Consider the following 25508-nt stretch of genomic DNA (forward strand, 5'->3'; position numbering starts at 1 on the left):
AGAACCAGGGCTCTGCAATTTGAAAGGACTTCAACGGTTTTTGACAAAGCCTCACCCCTTGGGTCCTCTGGAGCCCAAGACGATAGCATAAAAGATAACAACTTCATGACTTCCAGTCCAGGCTCGCTGAACAAAGTGGCCTGGGAAGAATAACTGTAGCAGTACAAGTAATGTGGGATAATCTATTTTAATGAAACCCATTATATATATATTTACAAAAAGAATAAAGGAAAAAGACAAAAACAAAAATAGATATTACAGCTTAATAAAAAGTACAACTGAGCACTGTGGGCTGGAGGTGGGATACCCACCCGCAGCACGCCCACCCTAATGTGCTGTCTGAGCGTCTGGAGAAGAGACGGTGGGAAGGATACAGTAGGCTCAGCCCAAAGATGCCCCTGTCCTCCTCAGGGGTTCAATGTAGTTTGACTCTGACATTCAACCTTTTATGTCCTTCCCAGTCAGGAAGGTAACTGGGTACAGGGGTGGGGGTGAGGAGCAGAGAGAGGTACAGGGCAGGACGGAAAAAGTAGAAGGATACTGAAGGGCAAATTAGGGTGGGTAACTAGGGAGTTAAACAGGAGCAAGAAGCTTCTATTTGTATTCCCAAAATCTGGCATGAGTAGAGAAGGAGGAGGAAATGGGGAAGGGGAGATGGGTAAGTGGAGTGGAGGAAGGGAGGCAACTTACTTATCTCTCCCTGTCTCTTTTGGATAGTTCCAGTCTTTTATGTTAATCCCAGTCTGAGATAGGCCCAGGGAGGTTCCAGTGACAAATTAGTGGTTGTGTCCCAGTGGGACAGATGCTCTAGGAAGTGAACTGCTGAGCTGGTAGGAAAAGCTGGGGTCCTCCTCAGTATGACACAGCTCCTGGCTCCCGGGGAGCAATGAAAAGGACATCAGCTTTGGCATTGATGCAGTAGGTGACGATGAGGGAGAAGATGAGGATGCCGAATCCCACTATCAGGGTGATAAACTGCAGGGAGAGGGAGGGCAGGAAAGGAGAAAGGCATTCTCAGAACTTAGTGCCGTTTTTTGGATAACTGTTTGGGGTTTGGAGCCATGGGAATTTGGATGCTGGCTCTAAGCACCAAGTATGGAACAACCGTGGGCAACATCTCCCCAGCCTACAGACTTTGTCTCACCATTTGAAAAGAGAAGTGAAGTATCTCTGTTCTTGCTTCCGTCTCGTATTTTAGGCATTTTGAAAGGAGGGCCCATGGCTTTGGTTCTCTTGCGGCACTTACATTACTGACTTGTGACAGGAGCTCAGTACATTAGACTGACTCATCCCAGCTGTGCCAGATGGGGAATGCCAGATGGGAGGTGGAAACTGTGAAGGAGTTCTGGGATCCACAAGGGCTCTCCAGAATGAACACCTACTCAAACTATCTGTGAAGAAAGGCCTCCTGGCTGGGCGCAGTGGCTCATGCCTGTAATCCCAGCACTTTGGGAGGCCAACGCGGGTGGATCACCTGAGGTCAGGAGTTCAAGACCAGCCTGACCAACATGGTGAAAACCATCTCTACTAAAAATTTAAAAAAATTAGCCGGGCATGGTGGCACACATCTGTAATCCCAGCTACTTGGGAGGCTGAAGCAGGAGAATCACTTGAATCTGGGGGACAGAGGTTGCAGTGAGCTGAGATCGCGCCATTGTACTCCAGCTTGGGCAAAAAGTGAAATTCCATCTCAAAAAAAAAAAAAGAAAGAAAGAAAGAAAGAGGCCTCCTAAGAGAACACGCTGGCTGACCAGGGACAGATTTGCAGTAAGCTTTTGCTACAGATGTGGGGCAAATGGGAGATGGAAGGGGCTATGTGACACAAGAAAGCAGAAAGAAGTCAAACAGATCCCTGCCACCTCCCCTCCTGCCCTATCTCACCTCAAGCTCTTTGCTGGCGATGAGAAATATCCGGGCACGGATATCTTTCCAGCGGCTCTCAGTCCATGTAGAGTATTCAGTAGAGCTCCACTGACTCAGTTCGAAGGCAGGAGACAAGGCCCTGGCTAATCGTGCAGTGGAACGCACACACCGGGGGAGTCGGTCCGTCTCATTGGAATTCAAAGGGCCCTGGACCCACGAGTACTCATATAGCTGCACAGAAGATGGGCCACAACACATGGCTAGGGTGATCCTCTTCTCACTCGTTCCCTCTACCCTCTATCAGTGCCATGCTCTAACCAATTGAGCTAACTGGTTGCTGTCCCTTTATCCTTTAGGTGGTCCATTTTCACCCAGGTTCTTCAACACCCAATTGCTAAGGACTGCATCTCTTCACCTCTCCATCCCAACCCCTGGGTCTAACTGGGTCTAGAAGAACCTCCAACTTTCCCAAGGGAAAGGGATCCCAGGGCACTTCCGACACCCACCACCACTCACATCCTTGTTTTCACTTGGTACTTTACTTGGATCCTGGCACTGCTCTCGGGTGAGGTTGACCACTGTGCCAGTCAAATTTGCTAAGGCATACTGTACAACATAAGTGGTGTTGGTGGGGCTGGAGACAGCGATGTAATGTTGAAGAGGCCCGTCACCTGATTGCAGACCAAAGGGAAGGGAAGATTTGGTGGGTGGATGGTGGGTGAAACAGGAAAAGCCCAAGATTGGCAGCAGCCAGAGAAAGGAGGGCAAGGGGAAAGGATCCATCAAATATGAGAAGAAAGGAAAACAAGGGGTAAGAAAAACAGAGTGGAAAAAGAAAAAAATAATAAAGGTTAAACCAAAATGACTTTTTCTCTATCCCTTTCCTCAGCTAAGGGTCCCATTCCCACACCAGATGCTTACCCAAGTAGGACCTTAGGTCCTGCCTGAGGATAGACTGGAACCATGAGTTGTTGGCTTTAATCAGAAACCCATAGAGCAGGCGGGTAACCTAGGATTGGAACAGTGAGGAGAGAAAACCCTGTGACTTGAAGGGAGCCCAGGGAAAGAATTCAGTGGAGACCCAGTCACGGGGCAGGAACCAGACTGGCCAGATACACTGGAGTTGGGAGACAGTGGCTGGCTCATAAGATGCAGATGAGGCCCACCTAAGAGCTCTCTGGGGCATCAGGCATTCTCACCGGCATCAACAGTAACATGGAATTCCAAAGTTTGGGACACTAGGGCAAGGGAGGATAGGGACAGCTTGCTGTGTAAACAGAAAGAAGGAGCTAGGGCCCATCTTCTTACCGTTTGGGGATCAGCCTGAACTGTGTCGCTGAAGTTGGTTCCTCCTGCAAGCTCATACAGAGCACGTCCCAGCACCGTGGCCACATCTGCCAGGGCCTGTGGTAGGTGAGGAGGGGGCTGAATGGCCCACCTCTCCTATCCTCAAATGCTAGCTCTTCACTTGTGCCCCAGGCTCCCACCCAGCCTGACTCAATGCTACCTTGGCAGTGTCTGTTACAAAGTTCAGGTCCTCTTCAGGGCTCAGCCATTCGGGATAGCTCACATTAATGTTCTCAGCAGTGTCGTAAATACTCTGGTAATATCTGACAGGAAAGCCAGCATGAGCCTTGGCTACATTTAGCCAGGGCTCTGCCCCTTTCCTCCCTGAAATGCCCCCTTATGCAGGAACTCAGTATCTCATTTTCAGCATCCAGAAAAAAGGGGTAAGAGAAAATCAGGATCCCATACTGAAAAAGGTGTGGAGAACAGGGAAGTAGGAGTGAGGGTGAGGTAGTTACAGAAAATTAAAGATTTTCCTGACAGACAAGGTAGAAAAGGTGAATGAGCTCAGATCTTTAAACACAGGAGAGTCTTTTCTGTATCATTTGGGCTGGAGATATGGGGGACGGCTAAGATGATTTTCAGAGAACTCTGCCATATACCATGAGATCAACTGTGTAACTGTTCCAATGAACATTTATATTTACGGTGGCTGGGAGCAAGAGGTGATTAGCACGTCTTAGGATCAGGTCTGCTCATAGAGATGTAAGAATGCACTGATAAAAGCACCATGATGATCCTTATGGAGCCCCAAGGAGATAGACCTTAAAAGAGGGGCTGAACTCCAGTCTTTACCATCAGTAAATCCCTGTTTACACAAGTCAAGTCAGCCACATAATCAAATCCAAAATGTGTTCAAATGATGAATCCTCACTTGCCCCAGAGTGGTACAAGGATAGCTTTAGAGGCCTTGTACCACTTTAAAGCTCTAAAGGACAGCTTTAGAGGCATGTGGTGGCTCAAGCCTGTAATCCCAGCACTTTGGGAGGCCGAGACGGGCGGATCACGAGGTCAGGAGATCGAGACCATCCTGGCTAACACGGTGAAACCCCATCTCTACTAAAAAAATACAAAAAACTAGCCGGGCGAGGTGGCGGGCACCTGTAGTCCCAGCTACTCGGGAGGCTGAGGCAGGAGAATGGCGTAAACCCGGGAGGCGGAGCTTGCAGTGAGCTGAGATCCGGCCACTGCACTCCAGCCTGGGCGACACAGCGAGACTCCGTCTCAATTAAAAAAAAAAAAAAAAAAAAAAAAAAAAAAGGGTTGCTTTAGAGAAGACAGCTGACCCTAAGTGCTAGGACTGTCACTCCCCTAAATGAGTGAGAAGGTGCTACTTGGCTGGGGTCAGAAACAGAGCTCAAGCATTTTCACTTCGAAACTCATTTGGCCCCAGGGAAGCTTGGCAATCCAGCCTGAGTAAGAAGTCCCCATTATCCGAGGCCTCAAGTTAGGAGCAGTTTAAGGGTAACCCGGACCAAGAAAGAGGTGACTAACAGGGCCTTACTATCTCTGGAGCTCCATCAGCTATAGGAGGCACTTTTACCCTCACACTGAACCATGGACACCTACCACATGTCAAGAACATGGTACATTTCACAGAGTATGAATACTGTTTCTGGCACCTCTGGGTGAGTTCCAGAGAAGGATTGCTTTTTGTCCTCTAGTCAAAGGGCCCCCACCATCCTTCCCATGCTTGTTTGAGATGATGCCCTCTGCTGGCAGCCCTGAGGAACTCAGGACCCTGGAGAGCTTGGGAGCAGTGGAACCATAACCGAGGATTGTGACAGGAAAGGGCTAAGGGTGAGGATGATTTTCTAAGATGACTAGACCGTCAAACAAATAAGGGTTTCAGGTCAGATGTGAAAAGGCCACTGAGCAAAGAATACAGATGGACCGGAGGTTTTGGAGGGGGTAGTGTGGGAAAGTGGAGGGTAATAACCTTCCTCCCAGACTGCAGAATAGACTTTTTTCAAGAATGAAGAGGGTGCAGGGCCAAGTGATTCTTACTTGTTATGGAAGGCACCAGAGTGGTCAGCCAGAACAACGCCAGAGATGTTTCGAGCTCGAAGAAATCGCTGCAGGGAAGATGGTGGGAGAGGCTGGGACTGATTTGGCCTCCTGAGGATGACAGCAGGGACGCCAGCACCACTCTTCTCCAAAGTGGCCAGGAGATCCTCCACCTGGGCGGAACGAGGGAGATTAACTGATGGGGGGCTGGGGGATGGGAAGCAGGAGGTCTCTTTTAGGCCTGAAATGCTCTATACTTCAAGTTCCCTGCTTGGGGAGCTACCCTATCTCTAGTAGACCTTTATCCCTCAAGCCTTTTGGGACCAAGGCTCTCTGGATTTCCTGTAGCTTCCACCATTCTTTTTAGAATGAGAAAATTGGGGCATAAAGAAGAGACCTTTTTTTTTTTCATATTTATAAGGAAATTCTACCGTCTTCAAGACTCTGCTTTATCCTCAGTGGATGCTTCACTTATTACTTATTGTGCAGAATTGCAGGGAGCAAATAATAATAGAAAACTGCGTGCTGAATGCCAAACAGATAACCAATTCTTTAAATGCTACAGAATTCCACAGCAGGGATGATGCTGAAGGCTGGAATTACAGAAAGAGGACCACCTGGAAAAAAGCAGACCTAAAGGTGGACCTAGAGGGAAGGGAAGGTTTTGAACAAGCAGTGAGGAAAGTGGAGGACAAGTCGGATAGGGAGTGTAACACAGCCAGGAGTTGGGCAGAGCAGCCTTGACAATTGGATCCATGGGGCAGCAAGGCAAGAAGAGAGCTAGTCACTCACCTATTCTTAATGGGCAGTGGTAGTCTGCTAGGCAACAAATGATCAGAGAACTACCCAGTCCAGGGAACCAATGGAATGCCACTGAGCTCCTGATTCTTCCCAGCAGCAACAACAGCTGTGGTGTTCATCCTTTGGCCAACACCCAATCCAATCCTGTCTCTTACCCTGTCTCACAGGCCCTGGGGGTTGGTGGAAACAGGGCAGGGGTTGGGGTCTGGATTCTGAGCTGTAGGAACAGGAAATGAGGGGAGATGCTCAGGTTACCTGGTTCCGTACAGAATCATTTTTCTGAGACACAGGATCTGTGTGCATCCAAAGCTCTAGTGAGGTTCTTAAGGCCACCTGGGGGGAGGATGAAGAAACAACACTTAGAATCAGTCTCCTGTTCTGGGCCATACTTAGGCGACAGAAGTCAAGGGAAAAGGTGGTGGTTCCTGCAGTTGAGAGCACAGAACAACAAAGGAGGAAGTTTTAATTAAAAAGGAAGGGGCTGGGGGACATGCCACATACCTGTCCCAGCTCCACAAATGAGTCCACATTCTCTAACTGCACAGGAAACTTGCCCTTCTCCATATCATAGACCATCCTCGAGCTGCCAATGTAGTCAAAAGTTTCCTGAGAGATGGAGGTAGGTGGGAGGGGGAACAGAGATTCCAAAGGGTTAGGAGAGCTTTGAGGAAGGCCAGATCATCAAAGCTGTAAGCAAGACGACTGTCTCAGGTCACCTCAACTGCTAGTCAGCTTACAGTCATGCGACTTTGTGCTTCTCTTGGCCCCACATCCCAGCTGTGACTATCCCTCATATTTATGTATTACAAGATTTCTCAAGCCCAGAAATGGGGAAAGTAGCCTCAGTAAAGGCCTAAGATGAACATCAGCTATAATGTGTCTGCTTCTTAACTGTCCCCCACCTCCAGTGACTCAGCCACAGATGCTGTTCCCTTAGTTTAGGGCTGTGGTCCTAGTGATGAGAGTCAGGAGCCTCAGGGCTCCTGGATGGAGATAGCAGTAAAGGAGTCCAGAGAGTAAAAGTAAAAGGCCACCTCCAATATATCTTATCAGTGGGGGAAAAAAGGGGCTGGTTACATACCAATTCGGGGTGTAAAAGCTTCCTAAAAAGAAGGACTCTAAGCTTCCTAAAATGGAGGAATCTAAAGGGGAGACACATGTAGACACATCCAGAAGCTCTATGCTAGTTAACAACTTAGGTCAAGTGCTGAGGTCTTCTCCAACCAGTAGCCACTCTCATCTTTACTATCCTCTTTCTTTCCTGCCATTGCACCCCAGCAAAGAGCCCTTACCCCTTGGAAGAAGACAAACATGACATTGTGGGGCAGGGTGGTCACATCGGGAGCCTTTTGCAAAGCTTCAGCAGCAGCCAGCTGGGTGACAAAGGAAGCCACCGCACTTTCAGCCCCTGGGGCCACATTCCAGAAAAAGGAACGACTATCCAGCTAGGTACAACAAAAGAAAAGTCAGGGGATATATACTTTAAAACTGGCCCCAAACCTCCTTTCTTGCTCCAGTCAAGAGAATATACCTGTCCTGCGGCAACGGAGACAACCCAGGAGTCCCACAGCCCAGATTCCTCCCCATTTGAGGCTTCCCAATTTAGCAACTTTGAAATCTGATATGCTAGAGAGGGGCCTACCAGCTCTTTTTGTGCCAGCCCTGCCCATCCTGATCAGAAGCCAACACTCACCCGGGTGGCAGCAACCACAACCCTGTCGTCAGGCTTTAATGTCCCAGTTGTATTTATAGGCTTTAGCATGCTCCACACATTGTAATCAGACAGGGGGTCACAGACGATTTCTAAGCAGGATGAAAGCAATGAGAGATCAACAAGGCTGAAGGAGACCGCAGCTATAAAGGCAACACTGGAAAACTTCTGACCAGTGCCCCACGGACTCTAAGTCATTTTCTCTACTTCCAATAGTCCCGGCTTGGCTTCTCTGCCACCATCCGCTTTAGGAACAAGCTGCCTCAATTTTTCAGAATTGTTTCTAGTTCTCCCATGCAGAGCACCTTCATGGTGTCTACTCCTTCCCTATTATAGTCTCTCTAACATTCCCCGGCCTGGTTCCACTCTCCCTCTGCCCCTTATTCCATTACCCTCATGGTTTGGATCTGTCCTACCTGGGTTGATGCTGAAGGTGCTTTGGATGGAGCTGCGCCGCATGCAGGTGGCAGTGCTGATGACAGCGTGCATGTGTGAGAAGAGCTGCATGGCACACAGTGGGAAAGTTGGTGCTGAGCCATTCTGACTCAGGTTGTGATCTTGATAGCACTGAAAGGGGAGATGGACCCCACTGAGACAGCTAGTTGGTGGAGGCCCTCCCCTACGTCCCAGAAGGAGGAGGGCCCAGTTCCATCCTTTTGGGATGAAACCACACCCTTTTCAGAGACATCTGTCCCTGAGCAATAGTTATCTGGTACAACCATAGGATCTATAAGGTCAAAGAGAAAAACTCATCAAGAGGTACAAAGGGTTGCAGACTCAATGGTTTAGCTGGAGATGAAATTATCCCATTCCAGATGGCCAGGCCCAATTGAAAGTTTCAGCCACTGAAAAGACTCAGTGTGATCTGATACAAAGAGCACCAAACTAGAGACAGAAAATCAGACATGACACAGCTAGGAGATCAACTCACCATGCAACTTTGGACAAATCTCTTAACTACTCTATGAGTCAAATGGAAATACTAGGCCAGAATTCAGGCACAGTAGAGCTAAAAAGAAGCCCAGAAATTACCAAATTGAATCTCTCAATCTCTAGTCCAATGCTTTTTTTTACGATACTAGTGGTTCTTCACGTGGGCTGTGTACCTTGTTTCATATTATTCTTTCAGATATTCTTTATATTTTCTTCTAGTCTAAAAGGCTTTAATGCTGTGAGCATTAAAGGAGCAGGAGCAAAATGTAGGGAGAGAATGTGAGAAAAATAAACGTCTTGGTTTTTTTTGAAGCAACCATCTTTCAGCAGGTGTACTAGTAGAATGAGCCACCCTCCAAATAGGAGAGTCTATAAAATAATCCTCTTTCTTTCTTTTTTTTTTTTTTTTTTTTGAGATAGAGACAGCCTGCTCCGTCACCCAGGCTGGAGTGCAATGGTGCCATTTCAGCTTACTGAAACCTCTGCCTCCTGGCTCAAGTGATCCTCCTGTCTCAGCCACCTGGGTGGCTGGGACTACATGCACACACCACCACACCTGGCTAGAAAAATAATCTTCTTTCTAATTGGAACTGCTAGGAGCTGGCAGAGTCATTACCTGCTTGATGACCTTGGTTTCATTTTCATCTTCAAGAAGAAAGATGGGGAAACTAAAGTCTTCATAAGCCAAACCATTGCCCAGCGAGTTCCACTGTATTTCTCTGCAGTGAGCAAACTCTGGCCCATAGGAGTTGGAGTAAACACCTGAAGAGAAGGATGGGGAATAGGGGGACTGGTTACTGGGACCAAGTACTTAGGAACCCGGTGAGGGAGGAAGAATCTTACAGTTGGAACTAAGAGTTCAAAAGCAGGTGGTGACTCAAAGAAGCAGGCATGATGTCTATCACCATTCACACTAAAATGGAAAGATAATGGTATCAGGGAGTCTTAGGCTATAAGATTAGGGATGTGAACATGTGACAAAAAGAGATGATGCCAGGGAAGGCAAAGGAAGGGGAAGCAGGAAAGGGAAGGGATGAGCAGCAAGGACAAATAAACACTACCTCCTGTTTGGGAGTTAGTTACTGACACTACACACAGACACAAACACACATACATCCCTCACAAAGACATAAGACTGAAGCAACAATGAGCCTTAGGTGACAGTAGGCTCTCCTGATCCTTTGGGACACTTACCAAACCCATCATTTGGGCACTGCACACTAGGAGAGAATCCTGAGGCAGGATTGGGCTTGGTCAAGGACACTGCAAGACCAGCAATTCGGCTGGTTCTCCCTTTCAGCTTCTCCATTAAATCCCTGGAATAGGAAAGGAATTCCATGAAGGAACACAGGAAGGTATTGGACAGCCTGACATCCTGCCCTCCAGGATGGAAACAAATGGGGAACGAGGGGAATCATACTGTTGACTTATTTCTTCCCTTTCAGTCTCTAACTTCTGAGTCTGGACTATGATCTGCTCTAAAAAGTAGAGCTCTAGTGAGTCAGCACCCCAGGAAGGAAGGGGAGGGGTACCCAGGGTTAGTCAGGGACAAGATGGGTGAAATTTGGCCCTGAGCTCAAGATCATTTCTTTTGATGGTACACCTTTCCTTCTGAGGACCACCCTGCCTTCTCCCCTGACCAGACCAGGGCAGCCAAGGGAAGTTTTCACTAATAAGTGGGAGGACTGTTCACTGAAACTTTCCCTCTATGGATGTTTTCCCAGCAGATATATCTATTCTTACCTGGTAAAAAGCTTGCTCTCCAGCAGAACCATGTAAGGGGGGTTGGGGCCATCAGTCAATACCCACTGTAGGTCCTCTTCTCTCTCTACTACGTGGATAACCCCTGTGTCTCCACTAATTGAAGCTGCCAGGACAGAATGAGTTAAATTAAAGCTCCCACAGTTGATAATTCTGACTCTGTCTCACTGATTCTGTGTATCTTTTATCCCTAAAGATGTCACAACATATTTGGGTGAATACAGGCACCTCTAGATTTGAACTGAAAAGCTGTTGCCCCAGCTTCATCTGAAGTTTATCAGGAGGGAATGGAATATAAAAGAGCACAAGAGGACTCATTATATGCCAGAAAGGTTCTGTGAACTCCATTTTCTTGCCCTCTGACCCCAACCTTATTTAGCCATATACATAAGATTCTACAACAATAGACAACAAAGTTTTCAAACCTATATTTTCTCCAGGAAATGCCACTAAATCTCTAGCTCAGGGTTTTAGCTTTGAATCTTCCTTTGTGAAAACACATGCATAGATGCCCTTGGCCTCAGGAGCCTTCCTGGATCATCATTCCTTTTGCCCTTTTTGGGAATGACTTTACTTACTTCTGGCCAGTTTTAGATGAGGTTAATCAAGAACTCTGAGGTTTCTAAAACAGAGTTTCCTAATTGATAAGCCTTGAATGGATCAGAGATGTGCTCTCATTGGTTCTCCTCATTCCAGGAAACCTAGGGTTTCTTTCCAAAGTCATCTCCAGCCAGGAGTCTACTTATCATTTACCCCAGGATGCCCTGAAAATATCACCCATTTCTCTATGTGCCAGGATGCCATACAAATAACATTTTTCTATGTGTCTCATGACATGATAAAAATTGGGAAGCACTGTATTAGAGGATGGATGACCCAGAGTCCAGAATACTTTGAATTCTACATAATTCAACACATTAGGTAATACTCCTTAAGTCCCTAGTGATGTGTGTAGAGATATCCTAGGGTCTCCCTGTGAGTCTTCCCCCCACAGAAAATTGGATGTGTTATTCATAAATTATTTAAGACCAGTAGTTCTCAGCCCTGGCTGTGTATCAGAATCACTTTAGAGTTTTAAATGGCTGCCTCGGCCCCCCAAAGTGCTGGGATTACAGGAGTGAGTCTGCCTGGCCCTTGCCATAGCATTTAAAACATGGGAAAAGGAACAGATAGTGTGGCAACTAAAACATATATAACTTCGGCCAGGTGCAGTGGCTCATGCCTGTAATCCCAGTACTTTGGGAGGCCGAAGTGGTTGGATCACTTGAGGTCAGGAGTTCGAGACCAGCCTGGCCAACATGGCGAGACCCCATCTCTACTAAAAATACAAAAATTAGCCAGGTGTGATGGCGCATACCTGTAATGCTAGCTACTCAGGAGGCTGAGGCAGGGGAATCGCTTGAACCTGGGAGGTGGAGGCTGCAGTGAGCTGAGATTGTCCCACAGCACTCCAGCCTGGGTGACATAGTGTGACTCCGACTCACACACACACACACACACAACCACCCCAAAACTTCAACTCCAGGGAGGACAGGAAGAAGACAAACTATGATAACTGGACTGAAAAAAACTTGGATTCTAATCTGGATTCCAACTAGCAATGGAGTAGTCTTAAGTAACGTGCTTATTTTCTTTGGGCCTTCAATGAGGAGGTTTTCTACCTCTATTCATCTCATACTGTGGGGATAGATGAAAGAAGGAAGAAAGGATAGAAGGAGGGAGGGAGGGAAAAGAAACCTATTTATAGCCCCCTTTCAGAACTTTAAAGCGTCCAAGAGAAGCAGAGCATTATAATGAGAAATCAAACCTGGGTATCACTTTTTTTCCTTAGTTTTATCATGTTAGCTACATTAATTAAAAAGGGCGCAGCCTGCTCAGAAAAAGACAGATATGACAAAGTAAGACTCAGAAATAAGTACATTGAAAAGGAAACAATGAGGAAGTGGCCAGAGTCCCGCTTGCCCCCTCTTGTTTCTCTGTACTGGCACTTGGCTTTACCTCCAGAGGCTTTGCTTCCCACAGAGCTGTTTTAAGAACATAGAGCAGAATGACTCATTCCCAAAGGAGTTTTCTTAGAGCCCAGTTACAAGAAGATGGGGTCCTGGCCTTCAGTACTTTATCATGAGGTTCCAGCAAGACCAGCAGTCTGATCTCAGCCCACCCTGGACCTAGCTCTCTTCTACCTACAAATCAGTTCAGAAACTAAGTCCAGAGGGCTGGGACGGTTGTTCATGCCTGTAATCCCAGCATTTTGGGAGGCCAAGGCGGGCAGATCACGAGGTCAGGAGTTCAAGACCAGCCTGGCCAACAGGGTGAAGCCCTGCCTCTACTAAAGATACAAAAAATTATCCGGACATGGTGGAACACACCTGTAATCCCAGCTATTCAGGAAGCTGAGACAGGAGAATCACTTTAACCTGTGAGGCGGAGATTGCAGTGAGCTGAGATCGTGCCACTGTACTCCAGCCCAGGCGAGAGGGCGAGACTCCATCTCAAAAAAAAAAAAAAAAAAAAAAGAAACTAAGTACAACAAAAACTTTATTTGGGGCTGATTGGAACCAGTCAACCTACTCCCAGTGCTCTGTATAGCAGGGACACGGGACAATTAACAGATACTATAGCTCATGGAAAGATGGCTAAAAAAGTAGTAACTGCTTCCATGAACAAGTCCTTCACTTCTCAGTGTCCCAGTTTTCTCTTACCAAATTTGAAGAAGGCTTCAGGAAATTATACAGCACTTCTGAGATCACTCTCTTTACCTAGCATCATCAATAACCATCTATTAAGAGATATTTGACTTTCAGCTTTATGCAAGTATTCCAACCATTATTCCAGGGGTAAACTGAAATTCAGAGGTGATCAATTTGATGATGAGAAAGCCAATATCAGACCCCAAGTTTCCTGCTTATCTGCAAAACTACTTTCTGACACAGCTATTGTCCACAGGAAATAAAATCTGAAGACAGCAGGTTAGCCTTTAGATTACTACTTTTCCTGCCCTATGGTTTTAACAGTTTTTAAAGCCACAGTATTGTGGCACCTTCTTTTGGAACACACAAAGCATAAAAATAAGTGGCCTCAATGTCAGTTGAATTTAAGGAAAAACAAAGTTTTAAAAAAGGATAAATAGAATGCTTCACTAATTCCTCCTGCAATTATTTGGCATTTTCTTTCTTTCTTTTTTTTTTTTTTGAGACAGTGTCTCACTCTGTCACCTACGCTGGTGTACTGTGGCACAATCTCTGCTCACTGCAACCTCCACCTCCTGGGCTCAAGTGATTCTCCTTCCTCCACCTCCCGAGAAGCTGCGACTATAGGCACGCCACAGCAGCCGGCTAATTTCTGTATTTTTAGTAGAAATGGGGGGTTTCACCATGCTGGGCAGGCTGGTCTCAAACTCCTGACCTCAAGTGATCCACCCGCCTTGGCCTCCCAAAGTGCTGGGATTACAGGCATGAGCCACCGCACCCAGTCTATATGGCATTTTCAATGCTTTCTCTTTAAATAGTTCATTGCCTTTAAGAAGACCATTTTGGTTCCAAAAAGTTCAGAGTGCAAGTGATGACTGTACACCATAGAACATGAGACTTTTTTCTCCTTAAAAAAAGTGTAATAGGGTGGTTAAGAGTCCTGGCTCGGCTGGGCACGGTGGTTCACGCCTGTCATCCCAGCATTTTGGGAGGCCAAGGCAGGTGGATCACTTGAGGTCAGGAGTTGAGAACAGCCTGACCAACATGGTGAAACCCTGCCTCTACTAAAAATACAAAAATTAGCTGGGCATGGTGGCAGGTATATGTAATCCCAGCTACTCAAGAGGCTGAGGCAGGAGAATCACTTGAATCCGGAAGGCAGAGGTCACAGTGAGCCAAGATGGTGTCACTGCACTCCAGCCTGGGGGACAAGAGTGAAACTCTGTCTCAAAAAAAAAAATAAGAGTCTCAGTTTAGTGCTTGAGCCACTAGATCCTGGCGTCATCACTTATTACCAGTATGATCTTGGGAAAGTTACTCAATTTCTTTAAGTTTTAGTTTCATCATTTATAAAGTGACAACAATAGTAAGACCTATTTTATGGGGTTGTCGTGGGGGTTATATGAGATGCACATGTAAAAAGCTTGGTATGCAGCATTTACTAAATGTCAGTTCTTATTAATTATCTTGCCTAGCTTGACAGACCGTTCTCTACAACTGCCTACTCTCAGTCCAGTATGAGTGTCAGAACTCCTAAGCAGGACATGAATGTTACTTACTATCTAGGGCACAGACAAATACCAATGTCTATAAACATGAATCCCAGTCTCAACTCACACTGGCAGCCAATCTGATGAGTGGCGTTGAGCAGGCGAACACAGGGAGCTGTTTTATTTAAGGGGATATATATCTTCCTCTCCACTGAGTTTCCCCTGCACAAACCTGATCGGAAGATAAAAAGTGTTAGAAAAAATTGAGAGACACAGGTATTAGCTTCTATCATGTCATTAACCTGACGTATGGCTTGGGTAAATCATTCAATATCATACTTTCTAAAATGAGATTAAAGTCCATTATTCTTACTTCTTGCGCACATTATTGTAACAGATACACGCTCTACATGGCACTCAGCTATGTGCCTCAAAGGGTTATTTAAAAGTCCATGTAGCGCTATTGACAGTGACACTAAAAGAGAGAAAACTTGGTCAAAGGAAAGGTGTTTGACCTTAGATTTGCCAGATTCTGGTTGCACAGGTGATCACACTTCTGCTTGTATATCCTGTATGTATATTACTAATCAGTTAATACAAAGGTGCTGGGCTAAGAAAACTTTCTGAGACATTTTTCCAAAAGTGTGAACAGAATTGAGAGAAACCTTATGACATACACCGGTCAGTTAATTTAACATCAGTAGGTCATTTGTGTGCCCACAGTGTGGGGCAGCTGTAGTTTCTCCTTTGAGGATCTTTAAAAACAATGTGAACTGGGGAAAGGCACAGTCATAGTTATATACAGACATTTGCATTTTAGGGCGTGACCAACTAAAAAGCCATGTATCAGTAAATAAACGCGTATAAGCAAACAGTCAAGTACATTATAAATGCCAAAAGTTCCTTGAATCGTTACTTCACGGTCTTGACAGTTAAGAGTACCCATATCCTATCTTACTCTTGCTTTACTGATTAAAAAAAACAAAAACAAAACCTGAGGCAAGGCAGAGGGACACAGACTTTGGGTGTAACCAATAGAGGAAGAAATCAGAAATCTACCTTTTAAGCGCCGCACAGTACCCACAGAACAAGATTGCTTTCGTCTCAAAAAGTCTAAACGCGGGGAAGAAAGCTAACTTTCACACCTGTTCCTTTCGACTGTGGGGTGGGTGGCTAAGGTTGTGGGAAAAACGAGGCATCTGGACAAAGTGGGAGAGGGTCGGGTTCAAAGTCCAGGAAGAGGCCTAGAGAAGGGAGTGAAGCGACACGACATGCTGCGGGGGAGAAGGGACCTTTAGGTCCAGGCAAAGGGGGAACTTCTGTCGTGGGAACGAAAGAGAAAGAGGATTTACAGGGTGCGGGGACAGAGGGGCAGCAGGAACCAGAAGGGAGACAGTGGCGCTCGCGGCTGGGCCGATCCGGAGAGTTCCCCTTAGAGAACGGAGCTCACGGGTGGGGAGGCCTCACCTGCTAGTAGGACGCAGAAAGACAGAAGACGAAGGAGACCCCGACTTCCCGGGTCAGCCCCAGAGCCACCCCCTGCCGTGGCCATCTTGCCTCTGCTGAGCGGAAGCCCCCGTTCGGCTCCTGCCGGGTAGCGGCCTCTCTAGGCTACCACTGACACCATCTCTGTGGCCCGGAGCCCAACAGACCGGAAGTTCGTGTTTCCAGGAGCTTCCGGAAACCGAGGCAGAGGGTAGCTGACGTGGAGGCGTCCGAAGGGCAGCAGGGTGTGTCGGGGCTCGGATTAAAACATCGGAGTCGGAGACCTGAGAGATGCTAACCAAATTCGAGACCAAGAGCGCGCGGGTCAAAGGTAGTGGAGAAAAAAAAGGGAAACATGGAGGTTGGATGTCAAGAGCGGCGCAGACACCGGGGAAGAGAAAATGGGTAGACGAGCTGGCCGAAGTGGGCCCACCAGACGGACCCAGAGGAAGACGGAGGGTGGGAGAGAAGTTAGGCCTGGCTAGCGGTTCTCCAGTCCCCTCTTCTTTGGTGTGTCCTTGGGCTTCGATTTACCTATAAAGTGGCTCCCACACTGCAGGGGATTCCTTAGACCCCTTCCCTATTCTTTCTTTTCCCTTTCCCTCTTTGCTGTGCTCCCGACTTGTATTGTTCTGCTCCAAAGTCCCTGTGACCTGTTGGCTTTTTGACTGTGTTATATGGAGTGGCCCTGGGGCTTGAGTCTCGATCTCTGTTACTCGCACCCGAGTCAGTAGCTTTTTTGGAGACGTGTAGTGGCTACCTCACTCATGGAGGCCTTGGCTGCAGCACCTCAACATCGCTACCTCCATTCGGCTTTATTCACTACCCGGAAATAGTACTTTGAGGCTTATAACCCCAATAAAGTCTGAACTTGATAGGGTTGCCAGATAAAATGCAGGACACCCAGTTAAATTTGAATTTCAGGTAAACAATGAATAGTTTTTTTAGTCTGTCCTTGCTTACCAAAAGTTCAAATATATCTGGGCATCTCGTATTTTTATTTGCTAAGTATGGCGACTCTAGAGCTCGAGTGTGGGTCGTTGGGGGTGGAGGGCAAATACTGAGATCGCAATATTAGCCTCAGAATGTTAAAATGTGAAAGGCAGAGAGAAGTAAGGTCTCCAGAGACCTGGAAAAATAGTATCTAGAGTATGTAGTAAGATGCAGCGTAACAAAGTGGTTAGTCTTTGAAGTGGTTGGTCTTTGAAGTCAGATGGGCTTGCTTTGGAATCCTGAGACATCCACTAACAAGCTGTATGACTTGGGTGACTTACCTAAGGTCTCTAAGTCTCTATTTCCTCATCTGTAAAATAGTCGTTTATAGAAAGAATTAAAATGAGAAAGTATGGAATGTATTTATTACAGCGCCTGGTGTAGACTCAGTAGTGCAAAAAGTGGAGGCTGCTATCAATGTGTGAATATATTCTGAGCTGTTTCTAAGTCTCTTGGGAAACTTGACCTTAAAAGGTGGGTACCATTAAGAATTTCTGAGACCTGTATAGGTGAAATGGGTCTTCATAATCTTTCAGTTTTATTTTCTGCTCCTAATTTCTTGCTGGGCAGTAGAGAAGGAAAAACAAAGATGTTGTAATAATTGAGGGCAAACATCCATTGTTGAGTGTACTTATATATCATAATGGAAAAAAAAAAGAGAACCTAATGGAAAAATAGACAATTTAGAAGAAAAATTGTAAATGTTCAATAAATAATTAAAATAGTTCCACCTCGCTAGTAATGAAAGAAATGCAAAAAAAAAAGTGAAGTTACTTTCTTGGGGAAAGGGTCTTAGATTTATAAAACAAAACAACAAATAGCTGATAACATCCTGGGTGCAAAATGGGCACCTCCATAAACTTCATGAGACTGTATATTGATACAGTGTTTTTACATTTAAACATATGTACTAAAATGTTAAGTGCACATATTCTATTCCTGAGCAATCTCACAGGTCTTTAGCCTAGAGCAGTAATAATGCAAATAGGCTAGATTATGTGTAGAAGTATCTTCGGTAGGCTCTTCTGATAGCCAAAAATTGGGGGACAAAGTTAAATGCCTGTTAGAATAATGTAAAAGTTTGCAGAACAACATCATAATGTGATCCCCACTTTCATAAAATACTAAGGCCTATGTCTATGTGTAACTGCATTAAAAATCTGAAAGGGTACACTCCAAACTGTTAGTAGTTGTTACCTCTGGGGACTTCCATTTCCAGTCTTGATAGAATAACAAACAAAATGTATGAAACAAAGGTTCATACATTGCTCAGAGACGTTGGGTGACACTCAGTGCAGGAAAATGATTCTTGAGAGAAGGGAAATAAACAAGATGAGTCCTATGATTGTCATAGATTGCTGCCTAGAGAGTTTTCAGGCTTCAGTGAAGAAGGGAATCCCTTGTTCTTTCTGAGGAGACAAAAGTTTAGAGTGTGGGGAAGCAAAGATGCTAGATTTTGCAGGGCAAAATACCGGAGAAGAGGGGGCTGCAGAGAGAGACCACTAGAGATCTGCAGGATGTCCTCTTGGGTCTTTGAGTACTGATCTGCATCTAAGAAAACTATTCAAAACCTGAAAAAGAACCACTGGAAAGGAGAAGGCAGAGCAGTCCCCAGAGCTCACACAGGGCTGAGACTAGTTTGTGTTCCTACTGGCCAGAATGGAAAGACTTCCTAATATTATAGGGCTTCAAATAGAGACCTCAGATGGCTATTGCTTTAATAATGGTTCCAGATTAAGCCTAGAATGAAGGCTGCTGTAGCTCCCCTGTAATAGAACCTAAAAGCAAGCCTTGAAAGGATCAACTGATTCCAAGTAACTTAATTGCATCCTAGAGCAAAGCCCAACAATATTTAAAGGAATATAACAAACATCTAGTACCAAACATAAAATTCATGATGTCTGGCATCCAGTAAAAAATCATCAAGCGTGTCGAATGAATAAATGAGCCTAAGATTAACCTTGCTGTTTCTTTTTCTTATCAGAATTGACAGAAGGTGACATCATGGGGCTTAGTTAGCTCATTGTATCATTTTCTATTTTTTTCAGGGCTCAGCTTTCACCCCAAAAGACCTTGGATCCTGACTAGTTTACATAATGGGGTCATCCAGTTATGGGACTATCGGATGTGCACTCTCATTGACAAGTTTGATGAACACGATGGTGAGATATTTCTAGGAGGAAGTTAAAGGAGTATAAGTATTTATCATATCCTGGGGTATTTAAAGCCTTGTTTGACATGGATTCCTCTATGATTAAAGAATGTGGAAGTGATAAAACGGAAAAATCCTGAATAGGAATTACCTTAGATATTAGAAAGGATAGCTCTCTCTAACATACATTGCCTGCCTTCTCCACCAGGTCCAGTGCGAGGCATTGACTTCCATAAGCAGCAGCCACTGTTCGTCTCTGGAGGAGATGACTATAAGATTAAGGTACAGAGGGTCTGTCATGACTGAGAATAAAGGACAGAGGATGTGGGAAGGTTTGGGAATCGTGAAAGGGACTGAAAGACAGGGAAGTTCATTCATACAGAGCTCAGGCTTCTGACAACATTATCTGGAGAACTTACCCAGCAAACATTTATTGAATGCTTACTGTATACCAGACACTGTTTTCTTTTTTGGGAATTCAAAAATAAGAAATGGCTTCTGTTTTCAAGGAGTTTTTATTCTAATAGAGGAGATAAACATATATCCAAGTAATAGCATGTATAGTTTGGTGAGTGATGTAATAGCTATTCACAGTGAAATAGGAAAGAGCAGTACAGGTGCAAAGACAAAAGGCGTGATACAGCTAGATACAGGGCAACTCTTACTAGTTTTGTATGGAGAAAACCTGAAGAAATGTTGAGAGAAGGGGCAGAAGATGAGAGGAGCCAGATCATGGAGTACCTGTTTGCAGCACTCAGGAGTTTAGATGTTATCATGCAGATAACAAGGAGCAATTTAAGGAACTTAAATACAGGAGTGATATCAGATTTATATGTTTTTAAAATGATTACTTGGTGGTAATTAAAGAAAAGATTGGATGATTTGGGCAGAACTGGAGACAAAGATACCAGTCAGGAAACCTGAGCTTAGGTAGTAGCATTTGAAATGGAGAGAAGGAGATGGATGTGAGAATTTAAGGAAATGAATCAGTATGTCCGTTAGATGATGGTCAATAAGGAGAAATAAATGAGATGGCCAATAAGGAGAAATAAGGGGCAATAAGGAGAAATAAATGAAATGATTTTCAGGCTTCTAGTTTAGGTCACTGGGTAAAGGGGGTGTCATTAACTAGGAAGGGAAAATCAGGAGGAGATAGTTTTCTGGAGTGGAAGAGAATGGGTAATGAATTCCATCTTGTCTCTGATAATTTTGAGGGAGCTAAGAGACAGTCTAGTTGAGGTGTCTGTGCTAGAAATATATTTGTGATTTGTCATCATGAAGGAAGGAGCCAAAGGAGAAGCAGTAGAAGATATTGCTCAAGGAGTATGTTGAATAAGAAGACAGACCATCATTTAAGGGAGAGAGAGGAAGTAGAGTTAGTATGGGAAACAGTGATTTGAGGGGTTCAAGATGAACCAAGAGGGAGAAGAAGCCTCTTGCATGCCAAGGAAGAAGAGAATTTTGGGAAGGAGAAAGCGTTTAGAATAAGATCAAGACTGAGCAATAACCTTTAAAGTGCTTAATTTGGAAGGCCTTAGTATAAAATGAGGAAGCAGACAGAATATAGGCAATTCTTTGAAGACGATTGATTCATAATAGCGAAAGTTAGAGCCAGAGACTAGCGACCTATATTTATAAAAATAAATCAAAATTTCCTTTATTTACTTCCTTTAGTTGTTTTCATTAAGTCTATCTATCAAACCAAACCAGTGAAATTTACTTGATAAAAAGGTAAAGTCTTTTTCATAAGCAACTTCAAGAAGTTATATATTGTGATTATACCACAGAACTCAGGTGACAGGAGTAATGAGTGACAGCTGCCTACAGAGAAAAGAGCTATTGGAATTATAGGAAGGACATTTATTTCTGTTTTCTAGTTTTTAGGCACCACATCCTGGGGCAATCAAAACTCAAATCACCTGATAGATCTCAGAAGCCCATAAGGATATCACCTCATTATGATATTTTTGTATTTGTTGTTTATAGTGATGAACATTGAGTATCAAGAATGGTTAACTTGGGATTCTTATAATCTGTTTAAAAAGGAAAAACTGGGTGTTAATTAAGAAAAAAGTTTTCCCAAAATGACTAATACTTTGGAAAAGAAATAATCTTCCACTTATGAAATGTCCAGAATAGGTAAATCTATTGAAACACAAAGTAGACTAGTGATTGTCTAGGGTTGGAGGGGTTGGGAGGAAATGAGGAGTGACGGCCAATGGGTATGAATGTCTTAGGGGAGTGAATAAAAATGTCCTAAAATTGATGGTTGCACAATGGTGAATATACTAAAAACCATTGAATTTTATACTTTAGATGAATAAATTGTATGGTATTTGAACTGTATCTCAATAAAGCTGTTATTAAAACAAAGGAATTCTTTACTAGCTGGTAGGTGTATAGTGCTATCATTCGGTGGGGTTTTTTTTATTTGTTTTTTTGTTTGTTTGTTTTTTGTGACCGAGTCTGCGCTGTTGCCCAGGCTGGAGTGCAATGGCGTGATCTTGGCTCACCGCAACCTCCACCTCCCGGGTTCAAGTGATTCTCCTGCCTCAGGCTCCTGAGTAGCTTGAATAACAGGCATGCGCCACCACACCCGGCTAATTTTGTATTTTTAGTAGAGATGGGGTTTCTCCATGTTGGTCAGGCTGTTCTCAAACTCCCAACCTTGGGTGATCTTCCCGCCTCAGCCTCCCAAAGTGCTGGGATTACAGGTGTGAGCCACCACACCCAGCCATTCAGTGGTTTTAATTAATTTAATTTCTCTGATGACTAATAAACTTGAACATTTTTTCATAAAAAGGGGGATTATCTAGAAAAGTATGTCTGTGGACTATCATATTGCTTGCTATATCCAGATAAATGTAGCATTAGTATAATCTTCATTTACAAAGAGTAAGACGGGGAGCCCAGCAAATGGTCAGAGTATTGGTCTAAAACCCCTATAAGTCTTTAAGGATTTACAGTTTTGGAGCTTGACTTAGGCCATTGAAGGAGTCAAGACATTTTGAAGCTAGAAATATGAAAGTTTAAAACACTGAACTCTATAAGGGGGAAAAAGTCAGTTAAAGAATAGTGTTTATGGTATGATCTAATTTTTATGTGAAACTCCACTGTGTACATGTGTATTTATATGTAGCTGATTGAATAGATAGAGGCGAAGGTATTGGAATACTTTAACTTTTCATGTTATTCTTATTTCCATGCATAATGCTTGCTGAGCACTTACCTAGTGTCAGGCACTGTATTAGGTGGTAAGGGTATAGTGTTGAGCATGCTGGGCAAGAACCCTGCCTTTAAGGAACTCAGCATTCTTGTTTGGAAGATCATACTTTTGAATTGTCTGAATTTGTTACAGGAAATGATATTTTTATAATTTACTAAAGAAAAGTTAAAAATTAGAAATAGTAACAACCTGGCCCAGATTGATTATAAACAAATATTAAAAAGAAATTTTTCAAAAATTAAATGAAATAAAAAGAAAAATGCATCTGGTCTCTTATTTTTGTACATTTTAGGGGATTTTCTGAATGAGGAAGATAAGCTGTTTTGTATTTATGCTCCTGGTTTTCGTGTCTTCAGTTGTGTTTGTTGATGCCTAGTACTTTGGTAGTTGACTCAACTTCACATCTGAATATGAGATTGTTTCTCTGGTTAGCTCAGCCTTACTGAGCAATTTGTATTTTCCATGTAATAAGTTAAAGTCTGTTTGCTTGACAGTTGAGTACAGACCACATATGTATGGGCATCATTTGCCGTCAGGTTAGGAGTCTAAGAAGCTGATGCCGTATATTACTGTTTCCCTTGGAGTCATGGTATCTATCTGTTCTACTTTTTTGTTGAGATCAGGCCTCTCTGTCGCCCAAGCTGGAGTCCTGTGGTGCGATCTCTACTTACCGCAACCTCGGCCTCCCCGGTTCAAGTGATCCTGCTGCTGCAGCCTCCCAAGTAGCTGGGATCACATCCGGCTAATTTTTTTTGTATTTTTGTAGAGACGGGGTTTCCCCGTGTTGGCCAGTCCGGTCTCAAACTCCTGACCTCAGGTGATCCCTCCTTGACCTCCCAAAATGCTGGGATTACAGGCATGAGCCATCGTGCCCGGCCTGTCATACTTTTTAAAAGTGATGGGTAAAGCATTAAGGGGCCTGTATTCAAGCTGAGAGCACAATTGTGCAGTAGAAAAAAGAGTGTCAAATCAAGCCCTGGTTAAATATTTCCCGCTACTAAATACAGATGGTTTCTTCCCAAAGAAAGAAAAACTTTTCTCTTTTTTTTTTTGAGACCGGGTCTCACTCTGTCGCCCAGGCTGGAGTACAATGGCATGATTTTGGCTCACTACAATCTCTGCCTCCCGGGTTCAAGTGATTCTCCTGCCTCAGCCTCCGGAGTAGCTGGGACTACAGGCGAATGCCACCATGCCCGGCTAATTTTTGTATTTTTAGTAGAGATGGAGTTTCACTGTGTTAGCCAGGGTGGTCTCATTCTCCCACCTCGACTTCCCAAAGTGCTGGGATTACAGGCATGAGCTACTGCGCCCAGCCTGAAAAACTTCAATAATTTCATATTTATCTTTTCCCTAATCACATCCCAACCCCACATTGTTTATCTGACTTATAGTTTCATTCTTGTTCTTTTTCCCTCAAATCTTAAGGCTTCCTACCAAGATTCCTACCTATTTAGAAATACCAAAGTACAAATATGTATGTAAACCCATATTTATATACATATTTCTATCTCTATAGAGGCCCAATAGGTATATTTCTGTTTCTTAGTTTGATTTCTGTCTTTGCAGGTTTGGAATTACAAGCTTCGGCGCTGTCTTTTCACATTGCTTGGGCACTTAGATTATATTCGCACCACGTTTTTTCATCATGTAAGTAGTCATGGTGGCACTAGTTTTGGAGCATTCTTACTTTCCCCATAGTAATCTTTATTTGATCCTTGAGAACCCATGTCTTAATAACAGAGTTGTTTTTGGAGTGGCTCCTCTACAATCTGTGTGGTATTGACCTTTCTGCTTTGTTTCTTTCTGCAAAAGGAAGCACTTGGGATTGTACTGAATTTAATTTTATTGGATTCAGTGGATTCTATGGGAAGTCATTGTTTCTCTGTAGGGAAAAGTAGGGATTTGATTTCAGGTTTGCTGAACCAAAAAACAAAAATTTGCCAGCTAATCCCATGTAGGGTATTATTAGTAAGTTAGTAGGTGTGTCTGGAAGATCAGACTAAGATGCCATTTTGATGAGCTAACAAACGTTTTGAAATATTAACAATCATACCCGTCTATCCTAGGATTTTTGGGTCTGGTGGAGGCTGTTCCCTTAGCCAGGCTTACTACTTTCTTTGAGCTGCCAGGTATCATAGTAGATTTAGATAGTGAGATTACAGACTCCCAACCTCTGAATCCATTTGCAACCTGAGAGGATCTCCTTATAATTCTGTGTATTAGCATTAACTTATACTATTCTTTGATTGCCAGTAAATTAAGTCTTTGAATTAAGTTAGAAAGAATATGATGAAATAAACAATAATTTACTGGTTGAGTATACATTGTTTCTTTAATTAAAAAATTTTAGGATAGGAGAGAATGAGAAAATTACAATTTAAACATTTCAGAATGATAACCACTCAATAAGATAATTTAAGTAGGAATTGTTTGTCATTGCCATAAAGGACTTCCTGAAGATCCTTGCCTAGAACAAGTTGCCATCTACCTGGAAAGTTATGAAAAACCTTATTTTCTTTCATTTTACTAGCTCAGTAAATACGTGTATGCCTTATACTTTCTAAGCTTTGTGCTAAATACTGATGTTAGAGGTACTATCTCTGTATTGAAGATAGAGATACCGTCTATCCTCAGTGTTTAACACAAAGCTTAGCAAGTGTAGTAAGAAGGAAGTGTAAATAAGAAATACTTCCTTTTCTCAACAATCTTACAGATTCCAAAAAGGTTAAATTGTCTTTACATGTTACTTTCTGCTTTGGTTGCTGAGACCTGGGAATTTTTTGAAACTGGACAGAAAGAAGTCAGACAATAAAATAATATTCCCATCCTAGAGTTAAAGGTAGAAGAATCTTTCACAGGATCTTAATTTACATGATTAACTATATATAAATACACACACATACACACATATAGAAGAAAATGTAAATGTATATGTCACTATCTGCCTCTGAGAATCTATTATGCCTCTGACTGGCTTCCATTCTTAAGTCTTATAGGTGAAAGTGCCGAAGTTGAAAAAAGCCGTTAGAGTGGTAGAGAAAAGGCGACA

General features: G+C 43.9%; 2 protein-coding genes across 2 annotated transcripts in view; one reads left to right on the plus strand and one right to left on the minus strand.

Annotated features, from left to right (window-relative positions):
• Positions 1–171: 171 nt before the first annotated feature.
• NCSTN (nicastrin) lies at positions 172–16329 on the minus strand. Its single transcript, XM_010360749.2, has 17 exons — positions 16071–16329; positions 14731–14835; positions 10406–10529; positions 9857–9978; positions 9279–9424; positions 8146–8296; positions 7712–7821; positions 7311–7463; positions 6520–6624; positions 6274–6351; positions 5218–5390; positions 3371–3473; positions 3172–3267; positions 2785–2872; positions 2380–2534; positions 1882–2094; positions 172–975 (listed from the first exon to the last, which is right to left on the minus strand). Exons 1-17 carry the CDS (start codon positions 16153–16155, stop codon positions 853–855), a joined length of 2130 nt encoding a protein of 709 aa, XP_010359051.1. The 5' UTR covers positions 16156–16329; the 3' UTR covers positions 172–852.
• Positions 16245–25508, plus strand: part of COPA (coatomer protein complex subunit alpha) — a 51646-nt gene continuing 42382 nt past the window's right edge. The window contains exons 1-4 of the mRNA XM_010360748.2: positions 16245–16419; positions 19130–19243; positions 19442–19515; positions 24026–24106. Of these exons, the coding sequence (XP_010359050.1) occupies positions 16380–16419; positions 19130–19243; positions 19442–19515; positions 24026–24106 (309 nt within the window). The 5' untranslated portion in view covers positions 16245–16379. The remainder of the gene's footprint in view (positions 16420–19129; positions 19244–19441; positions 19516–24025; positions 24107–25508) is intronic.

Source organism: Rhinopithecus roxellana, chromosome 8 (assembly GCF_007565055.1).
Source record: "Rhinopithecus roxellana isolate Shanxi Qingling chromosome 8, ASM756505v1, whole genome shotgun sequence".
NCBI classification, from domain to species: Eukaryota; Metazoa; Chordata; class Mammalia; order Primates; family Cercopithecidae; genus Rhinopithecus; species Rhinopithecus roxellana.